This window comes from Hevea brasiliensis, chromosome 10 (genome assembly GCF_030052815.1).
Source record: "Hevea brasiliensis isolate MT/VB/25A 57/8 chromosome 10, ASM3005281v1, whole genome shotgun sequence".
Taxonomy (NCBI): Eukaryota; Viridiplantae; Streptophyta; class Magnoliopsida; order Malpighiales; family Euphorbiaceae; genus Hevea; species Hevea brasiliensis.
In genome coordinates, this window is record NC_079502.1 from 70,462,402 (window position 1) to 70,473,082 (window position 10,681).

At 32.5% G+C, this 10,681-nt stretch overlaps 2 protein-coding genes across 2 annotated transcripts; both read left to right on the forward strand.

Moving 5' to 3' along the window:
• Positions 1–5,830: 5,830 nt before the first annotated feature.
• Positions 5,831–10,387, forward strand: LOC110668029 (probable pectinesterase/pectinesterase inhibitor 51). Its single transcript, XM_021829059.2, has 2 exons — positions 5,831–6,850; positions 9,600–10,387. Exons 1-2 carry the CDS (start codon positions 5,839–5,841, stop codon positions 10,196–10,198), a joined length of 1,611 nt encoding a protein of 536 aa, XP_021684751.2. The 5' UTR covers positions 5,831–5,838; the 3' UTR covers positions 10,199–10,387.
• On the forward strand, positions 8,204–8,905 carry LOC131169877 (probable pectinesterase/pectinesterase inhibitor 64). Its single transcript, XM_058129265.1, has one exon. It carries the CDS (start codon positions 8,287–8,289, stop codon positions 8,875–8,877), a length of 591 nt encoding a protein of 196 aa, XP_057985248.1. The 5' UTR covers positions 8,204–8,286; the 3' UTR covers positions 8,878–8,905.
• Positions 10,388–10,681: the final 294 nt, after the last annotated feature.

Sequence of the window (10,681 nt, forward strand, 5' to 3'; positions counted from 1 at the left end):
AGAGATTCTAGTGCATGGTAACATATGATTATAGGTTCATTTAAGGTAAACCTTATTACTAATTGGGTGGCCATGGCATGCTATGCTAGGTGTTAACCATGGTCTATGAGGTGCATAAAATGATTTAGAGAAATTATTTATGGTAAGAAAGAGTTCTGATGATATTAAGAGTTGATATCATGTCTCATTACCAATTAGTGATGAGCCTAGTAAGTCACACACATACACAAGTTATCACCTAATTAAAATATGATTTAATTAATTAATTAAAGAGTTTAATTGATTAATTAAATAGGTTTGGTTGCAATTAGATTGCAAAGTCCCTAGCATGACTTAAAATCAAATCTAGATTATTGGATGTGTAGTATAAGTTAAATTTATATTTAAAGTGTTTAAATATGAATTTAATTAATGAGAAATTAATTAATAGAGATTAATTAATTAATTTATATTTGATATAATTTGATTAGAAAAAGAGAAATAATTATTTTGAGTTGAGAACTCAAAATTAAGACACAGGGGCATTTTGGTCATTTCATATTGTGACACATGGCACCATGAGATGGTGACACATGGGATTACACATAAGCTTGCCAAATGTTTTTAATCATGTAAGATGATTAATATTAAGATTAAATATAGGTTTGAAACTTGGGACAATGTGATTGGGTCACTTAAACCTAGAGCTAATCAAAGGGTGACATGTGGCAAGGGTTTAATGTATTAACCTAGCTATATAAGTGTTGTTATGAAAAAAGAAAAGCAACCAGCAGCCACTCCTCCTTTGTCACGCCATTTTGAGGCTCTCCATCTATTCTTCTTCATCTCTCATCAATTCAAAGAGATTAGCTATCAATCTCTTGAATTAAGAACACTAGAAATTGTTTCTAGTGCCCTGTTTGCATCTTTAATCTCTTAAAAGGCAGAACTTGAATTTCTAATTAATAAAAAAAACTTTAGAAGCTGTTCAAGGGCTTCCATAGGTGTTCTTTGTGTGGACAAGCTAGAGGGACAATATCTGGTGTCCTGAAGACGAATTTCAAAAGCGCAGACATGCTGTAGTGCATCAAGAGGTTAGTGTAATCATTCTTGATTTAATCTAGGGTTCTAAAATTAATCTGATTAATTTTAAAATCTTAAATGGCAAATACAGATTCAAAAACTTATTAAAAGAGTTTTAATATGTTGTATATCATTGAAATCAAATAGATAAAAATAAATCTTGCATAATGCATGTGACCCTATGTGAAAATTTTTGAATTCAATGGTATAAACTTGTGTTTTTCACGCTTCCGTTCCTTCAAAATTATGATGGAATATCTATCAAAATTTGTGACAGAATTCATTCATCCGTCACAAAAATGTTGGTCGGTCAAAACATGAATCCGTCACAAAATTGAGATGGATTGGTGACAGTAAATCCGTCACAAAATATTATCCGTCACAAATTATTTTGACTTATTTTTTTGTGACGGAAAGCTTTTTGTCACAAAATTGTGAAGATCAGTCCATCACAAATTTGTGACGGATTATAATTAGTCACAAAATTAATTTTTTTAATTTTTCTTATATTCTAATTTTTAGTAATAAACAAATAATAGTGAATTAAGAATTGCTATGTTTATATAATTACTAATAAGCATAATAAATAGAATAATAAAATTTATAATAATTAGTAAATAAAAATATAATATATAAAATAAAAGTATAAAATTAATCGTACAAGTAATAAGTTTAGTTAGCAAATATATATAAACAATATCAAGCTACAAATTCTATGTGCTTTGATCATGGGGATCAGCAGAATCACTTGAAGGGTGGGATGAAGACACCGCCTGCCTCATCATACGCCTTATCTTCTCCTGCATATAGCTAAATTGTTTTTCACTCTATTGCCTGAGCTGCGATACCTCCTTCTCAACGTGTTGTTGGAGAATTCACTCTTGATTTGCCCTCATGCGCACGATCTCCTCCTCAAGCACTCTAGTGTACTCATCAACATCATGATCTATCACCCTAGCTATCCTGTGTGAAGTGGTATAGCTGCTAAATAGTCAAGTTTCTAGCTATGATATGAAGACTTGCAATCGCAATTACACAGTTAAGTTCAATAATTTTAGTGCTTAAAACGCAAGCAAAAAACATATAGTTAACAAAAAAGTAATTAGTGCTTGGAAATAAATACCGACTAAACACAAATTGTCCACTAATTAGGTTGTAGTAAATTTTACCTAGTATCTATTTTTAGTCGATAAAATACCGACTAAATACCAACCAAATATTAGTCGATAAAATTACCGACCAAAATATTAGTAGGTAATTTGCTAGTACTATCATAGTCAAATAGTAGGGTATGAGGGAATTAGCTATCATTTACCGATCATTTATTAGTCGGTACTTACTGGTACAAATTATATAGTCAGTAATTACCGTCTAAAATATTTTAGTCGGTAATTACCAATTAGATAAATGATAGGTAATTTGGTCAGTAATTACTGACTGTGTAATGGCCCGACCCGCTAGTGATATTGTCCGCTCTAGGCTGAAGCCCTCACGGTTTTAAAACGCGTCAATAGGGGTTACGAACCACCAACTTATAAACCCAGCATCTCTCCCGTGTTTTGTCGATGTGGGATTTGCCTAGGGTGTTACAATCCACCCCCCTTATGGGACTCAGCGTCCTCGCTGAGGTTTGCCCCACCATCGTTTAAGGTTGCACGCGGAGCCGCTCTGATACCACAAATGTAATGGCCCGACCCGCTAGTGATATTGTCCGCTCTGGGCTGAAGCCCTCACGGTTTTAAAACGCATCAATAGGGGTTACGAACCACCAACTTATAAACCCAGCATCTCTCCCGTGTTTTGTCGATGTGGGATTTGCCTAGGGTGTTACAGACTGACTATAGTAGTTAATTTTTTATTAATTTTTATTTTAAATTTTATAATATTAAAATAAAATACTAACCACATAATTAGTAGGGTTTTTTTTTGTATTTTTTTTAATTAATTACCTACAAATTTAAATGGTTAGTATTTTTTATTTATAAATATTTTTTTAATTTTCAAATTTTAAATAATTTTATTATTGAATTGAAATTTAAAAATTCATCAATAATAATAATAATAATAATAATAATAATAATAATAATAATAATAATAATAATAATAAAATCCAGTAATAAAACTTATTATTGCATACATATAATAAACTAAATAAAACTTATTATGATGGCATATATTTCTGTCACAAATTTATGACGAAATAATGTATTTCGTCATAAAATTTGTGACGAAATTATGTTTTTCATCAAACATTTGTGATGGATAATTATTTTTCGTCACAAATTTGTGACGAAAATATATTTTGTCACAAAGTTTTTGATAGCAATATTTTTTCGTCACAAATTGATGACGGATATATCTGTTTGTCCCAAATTTGTGACAGCTTATATTCGGAATATTACATCCGTCAATAATTAAAATATTAAAAAAATAACTAAAAAATTTGTAGCTAATAGTCCGTTACAAATCCGTATAATGATTTAATCTATCAAAAATTCATCTCTAATTTGTGACATAATCTTTTTATCACAAAAAATCTGTCACAAAATTTTATTTTTCTTGTAGTGAAAGATTAACCATATAGTCATTAGTCAATGCGAATCTGCATATTAAAATTACAAATTTTAACAGAACCAACTAACCATGCAAATCTCTATTGCAGCGGCAATAAATTTTGAGGACTTTCAAGAGGTTCAAATCCAAAACCAGCTTCTATCTGCCTCGGATGTTCGGTAGATTCTTGATTCGGTTAACAATTGGGTGCCTCCCAATCATAACTATTTTAAGGTTAACTTTGACGGTGCAGTCAACTCCTGAAGGAATCAAGGCTCTGTGACTTCTATTGTGCGTAATCATTAAGGTTATCCTTTTGGATTGGTTTTAAGTTCTTCAACAATATTACAAACCTTTAATTTTAGAGAGTTTGGCTTGCAGATACGCTCTTTTCCTGGCTAGCGCTAAAGGCTTCAAGAATATTATCATTGAAGGAGACTTGCAAGTAGTCATCAAAGCCTTAAATGGAGGTGTTGTTCCCCATTGCATCCAAGGAATCATATCAGAAGTCAAGGCTTTAGCAGTCTCCTTCGACTCTTGTTCCTTCTCTTTTATTAATAGGAGCTGCAACAATGTAGCTCATCTCTAACTTTTAGAACTGTGCACATCTCATCTTTATTTAGTAGCCCTACTGGGTATATGATTCTGATTTCAGTTCAGCTCTTTATTAGAACCGAAACTAATTAATTCAACCGAAACCAAACTTCATTTCTTTCATTTTTTACAATTAGAATTGAAGTCAAATTTTGACTCGATTCTGATTCGGTTCTAAGTACTTTCAATTTCAATTCAATTCTAATCTTGATTCTAATTTTGATTCCGATTCTCAACTCTATACATTGTAGCATTATTATACCTTTTAAAAGAATAAAAATAATTATATAATTTGAATATTAAAATATTAATAAAAATAATAATACTAATATTAAAATAACAATACTATCATCAAAATAAAAAATCAAAAAAATAACATAAACACAATAATTTATTAAAAAAAATTATCAATTTCCACTTAAAAATAAAAATTAACACCAAATATCAATAATAAGTTAACTAATATTTTCAATTAAATTATAAAATAACATCAAACTAATGTGCATAATATAAAGTAAAGCTTTACTCTCATATAATTTAATCCTTGAATCAATATATATGCAAATTAAGATAGATATATATATATATATATATATATATATATATATATATATATATATATATATATCTTCATTCGATTCGAGGCAAAGGAAACGTTGACAGCCTTGCGACTGATAATTGCTCTTTGCATCAATTATGTTGCCTAAAAAGCACTGTTGTTTGGCTATTAAAAACAAATTACACGCTAAAATCTGTTTAAAGGCATTAACTACCCAGTCTTGACTCCGAGAATTTTTTTGTTATGTATATAATAAGATATTTAATAGGGTATAATATAATAGAATATAATTAATTATATAATATAATTTAAATTATAATATAATATAATTATTATTAAATTTATCTGTTTTGTTATAAAGTAAAAATATAAGTCATAGAATATAATTATAATTTTTATTTTAATATTTAATTTATTTATAATATTAATAATAACTGATAATAATTATAATAATTATGGTAGTGGTGGTTAAATAGTAATAATTATAATAAGATAAGGTAGTGATGATAATAGTATGATCAAGTGATGATAATAGCAATGATAGTAACATAATCATAATGGTGATAATAATGATGATGATAGTTGTAGTGATGCTAGTGATAGTAGTAATAGAGTAGAAATAATGATGATAATAGTAATGATAGTTGAGTAACGATGATAATAATATTAATAATAAATAAAAAAAATTAAAATATATAATTATAATTATACCTATTTTTATTTATGATAATAATTACATTATTTTGACTTTAAATAATTATATTATTTAAGTATGATTTATTATTATAATTTTTTATACTATAAAGTAATATAATTAATATATAATATAGTCATAATTATATTATAATTTTAATTATGTGCTAATAAAACATGGACTAAATACACATTAATGATTCCTGGAATATGATAATATTTACCCAACACCGACAATAATTATCACAACGAAATTGTTGTACGTACTGTTTTAAAATTTCTCGATGACCCCTGTTATAAAACTGCCTTCTAAATGTATTCCAATATCTCATCACCATCACCACTATAAATACCCACTACAATGACGCCACCTACGCATGAGAAGTTTCTTCCCGCTCTTCAATTCTGCTTTTCTTTCTATTTCCATGGCTTCTCTCCTCTCCCTATCTTTCCTCACTCTCTCTCTCCTCCTCTCCTTCTGCTCCGCCACCTCCCACCACCGCAACCACCTCCATAAATCAAAACGATCCTCATCGCCGACTTTTACCCCACCTGAGATCCTCCACGCTTGTAACTCAAGTACCAGATTCCCAGATATCTGTGCTTCATCTTTTTCCAATTCCAAACATGTCGCTCAAAACCCAACCTCGCTCCAAATTGTTCAATCGGCGATTTCTCTATCCGCTATCAATCTCCTAACTGCACAATCAATGGTCAAGTCCATTCTAGCCAACTCCACCGGTAATGTAAACCGCACCGCCGTAGCTACAAACTGCTTAGAAGAGCTCGGTAACTCCCAGTACCGTATCTCCTCTGCGCTCAATGCTTTGCCACGTGGCAAGAACAAGGACGCCAGAGCTTGGATGAGCGCGGCTTTGGGTTCTCATTTTGGTTGTTGGGGAGGATTCAAGAACGTAAACGACACGTCGCAGACTAATGAAACGATGGCGTTTTTGAATACACTGACAATGATAACCAGCAATGCCTTGAGCATGCTTGTAGCGTACGACGTGTACGGGAACAAGACCTCCTCGTGGACCCTACCGAAGACAGAGCGGGACGGGTTTTGGGAAGCTTCCGGGTCGGGAGGAAACATGGGTTTCAGTGGCGGGTTCCCCTCCAATTTAACGGCGGATGTGACTGTTACCAAGGATGGGAATGCCGGGAGCTATAAAACGGTGCAGGAGGCTGTAAATGCGGCGTCGGATAATCAAGCCAGCCAAAAGTTTGTGGTGTACATAAAGGCTGGGGTTTACAACGAGATCGTTAGGATCCCGTTACAGAAGAAGAATGTCGTGCTCTTAGGAGATGGGATGGGTAAAACCGTAATTACAGGGTCGTTGACTGTGAACGGTTCCGGTATTTCCACTTACAACACGGCCACAGTAGGTAAGTCAGTAGTTTACTTTTTTAATCAGAACGTTATTTATATTATATTTATTATTTTGTGTTTTTATATTTAATTTGTGTGATAATTAGTTTTGCTTTTGGAGCATTATATTTTATTTTATTTTTTTTGAAAATAAACTTTTCTCCTGTTGAATTAGAAGTAAATGGTAAATTGGTGATTTTATGGATATTTTGGTGTTATTGTCTAAATATAGGATATATTAATCGTAAAAAAATTGATATTCTTTATTAGGATATTATAAATTTAATTTCAGTTATTTAAAAAAAATCATTTTGGCCCTTGGAGGCTTTAACAATTACCAGATAATTAAATAAACCTGTATAAAAATATTGTAATTTTAATTTAATTAAATTAAATTTAATCATGTAATTGTTAATTAACCATTATATAAAAATAATAATAAAATATTATTTTAAACTTCTCTCTTACTCCTTGCCATTGACACATACAGCGGATACTACCACCACATCACCTTCTCACGAGTCATGATGTCCTTATTTTGGTCATGGATTTCTCCTAAGAAACCTAAATCATTTAAAAGACAAAAAATTTCATGTTCTCTCTTCTCTTTTCCACTGTTGCCCCATGATCAGTTTAATTTCTTTCGCACAATCTCTCGAATTCTCTGGCTCAGTGTGGATTCCTCAAGTGAATGGTAAACTAATCCTTGCCCTCTCTCTTACCATTGATGTTATCAGTAGCCTTGCTGTCGTCGATAGTTGTTACTCCCATGGCGCAACTTTTGTCTGTTAATCAGTAACTTTCCACTGAAATCGATGATCTAAAATATTTCAATTACTATAATTATAGCTTTTGAGTTTTTTTATTTAAAAATTTTCTTTTTTTTTAAATTATTGATTCAAAAAATATGAAAGCAATGTACACATTGCTTCCACCATTAAAATCTTATGGTTTCTTTTACTTTAATTTAAAAAATTATTTTATAGGTATTGTATTGTCTAAATTATGGTTTACATGGAGTATGATTAGTGTTAGAGAATTTTGACCATTAATACACTTTGAAAAATCTCTGAATTTTATGTTTGGCTGTCGGAAAAATGAAGAATTCTCTCCTCACCTTCTCTCTCTCAATGATAGAGATGGCTTTTGTTCATCATTTTAATAAGTTAAAATTTAAAAAATATATATATATTTTTTTTTATTAAAATAATTTTAATTTTTTCGATTGAAATTGTGATATAAAGAATTTATTTTCATATTATATATTTTTTTAAAAAATTATTTAATTACTTAGATTAGTTTAAATACAAAACAGACTTGAATTTTTTTTATTCCAACATCAATTATTTATTTAAGTTGCAATACAACTGTATCTTCTGGTAAGTGTTAATTAACGGATGCTCCATTTTCAGCACCTTCTCTCTCATCTACTTTTTGACTTCTTTCCGCCGCCATGACAGCACCCACCACCACCACCAGCAGCAGATCAAAATCCAAGTGCCTACTCTTCACTATCATTGCATCTCTCCTGCTTTTGTCTCTTATCGTAATCATCCTCTTCTTTATCCTCCATCATAAAACTTCGCATTCCTGCTCTCCAAAATCATCTTCAAGCACTCTAGTACCTTTAGCTAACATTCAATTAGCCTGTCAACCCACACAACAACCAGAAATCTGTCAAGCCTCTCTTTCTAAGTCCAATCTTCTCCCTCCCAATCCAACTCCACTTCAAATTATCCAATCTGCATTATGGGTCTCCTCCCAAAATCTCTCAATTGCACAATCGATGCTGAAGTCCCTCCTAAGCGCCGCGGCCGGTAATCAAAACCTCACTTACGCTGCTAAAAATTGTTTGGAGATTCTGGGTTTTTCTCAGTACCGCATTTCATTGTCGAATGACACTTTGCCACTTGGTAAGACCAAAAATGTTCGTGCTTGGATGAGTGCGGCTGTGGCATACCAGTACTGTTGTTATGGAGGACTCAGTTTCAAGGGGGCAACTCGCAGGAAGCCAATGAAACGAAGGCGTTTCTTGATGATTTGATTGGGCTCAGCAGCAATGTTTTAAGCATGATTGTCTCTTACGATTTATTTGGCAACGAAACCCGGTCATGGCGACCGCCAAAAACTGAGCATGATGGGTTCTGGGAGGAGCCAAAGGAGGACACTGATATGGTGTTTAAGGGTGAGTTTCCGTCAAATTTAAAGGCAGATGTGACGGTGTGTAAGAACACTAATAGTGGATGTTACAAAACGGTACAGGAAGCAGTAAATGCAGCGCCCAGTAATACGGTGGAGCGTAAGTTTGTGATACACATAAAGGAGGGGGTTTACGACGAGATAGTTAGGGTACCGTTTGCGAAGAAAAATATAGTGTTTTTAGGAGATGGAATGGGGAAAACGGTCATTACCGGGTCTTTCTATGTTGGTCAACTTGGTGTCACTACATTCGAATCTGCTACTGTTGGTAATTTAATCCCTTTCCATGGAAGTCTTTAATTTCTATGGATAAAAGTAGTTTGCTATCTGTTAATGTTTTTCTTGTGCTTTTTTGTATGTTCATTTTATTAACTATTAGCTTAAGTATACAATTTTAGGTCTCTGAAAGAAAAGAATTTTGCTGATGCATCTATATATATTTGCAGAATTGTAATTAAAAGGAATGTGCATTCTCCAAAATAGTAAAGAAATGAAGTGAAATGTATCACAAAGCTTTCTTGATAGTCTATAAATTGAAGTTTGATATGTTTTGTAACTCTACTGCAGGGGTTCTTGGTGATGGTTTCATGGCTAGTGGTATCACATTCCAGAACACAGCAGGACCTCCCACTCACCAGGCAGTCGCCTTTAGATCAAACAGTGATCTATCATATATTGAGAACTGTGAATTCCTAGGCAATCAAGACACTTTGTATGCTCATTCCCTTCGCCAATTCTATAAATCATGCCGCATTCAGGGCAATGTGGATTTCATTTTTGGAAACTCAGCTGCAGTTTTCCAAGATTGCCAAATATTAGTCAGTCCCAGGCAACAAACTCCAGAAAAAGGTGAAAACAATGCAGTCACAGCACACAGCAGGTCAGACCCTGCCCAATCAACAGGTTTTGTCTTTCTAAATTGTTCGATCAACGGCACTGCAGAATATATGGCATTATACAATAGAAATCCTACGGTTCACAAGAATTACTTGGGAAGGCCATGGAAGGAATACTCGAGAGTTGTTTGCATAAATTCTTTCTTTGAAGCTCTTATAACAGCAGATGGCTGGATGCCTTGGAGTGGTGATTTTGCATTGAATACACTGTACTATGGAGAATATAATAATTCTGGACCAGGATCTAATTTGTCTAAGAGAGTAACCTGAAGTAGTCAGATTCCGGCAGAGCATGTAAAGGCATATTCAGTACAGAATTTCATTCAGGGAGATGAGTGGATGCCTAGATCTTCTTGATCGTTGAATATTCAGTATACTAATATCATTATATTAACATTAATTGTAATAATGTTATATGCAGCATTACAGTTTTTACAGAATCAATAAAGTTAGTGGGAATTATTGTCTTCGTAAATACAAGATCATCTAATACGATGTTTAATGTAAAGATTGATTAAACGCTGCACCTGCATGCACCTTTCAATTTAGGTGAGTTTTTTTTTTTTTTTTTAAAAAAAAAAAGGCAAAAGGCCAAGGCCTCCAAAACAGCAAGGTAAGACCGAGCCAAAGACACCAGTAAAATGAAAGACTATCGTGGAAAGAAAGAAACTTAAAAGAGAGCTAAACACCCGACAAATAACTTAAATCAGAGAAAAAAAAAAAAAAAAAAAAAAAAAAAAACTAGATCAACAC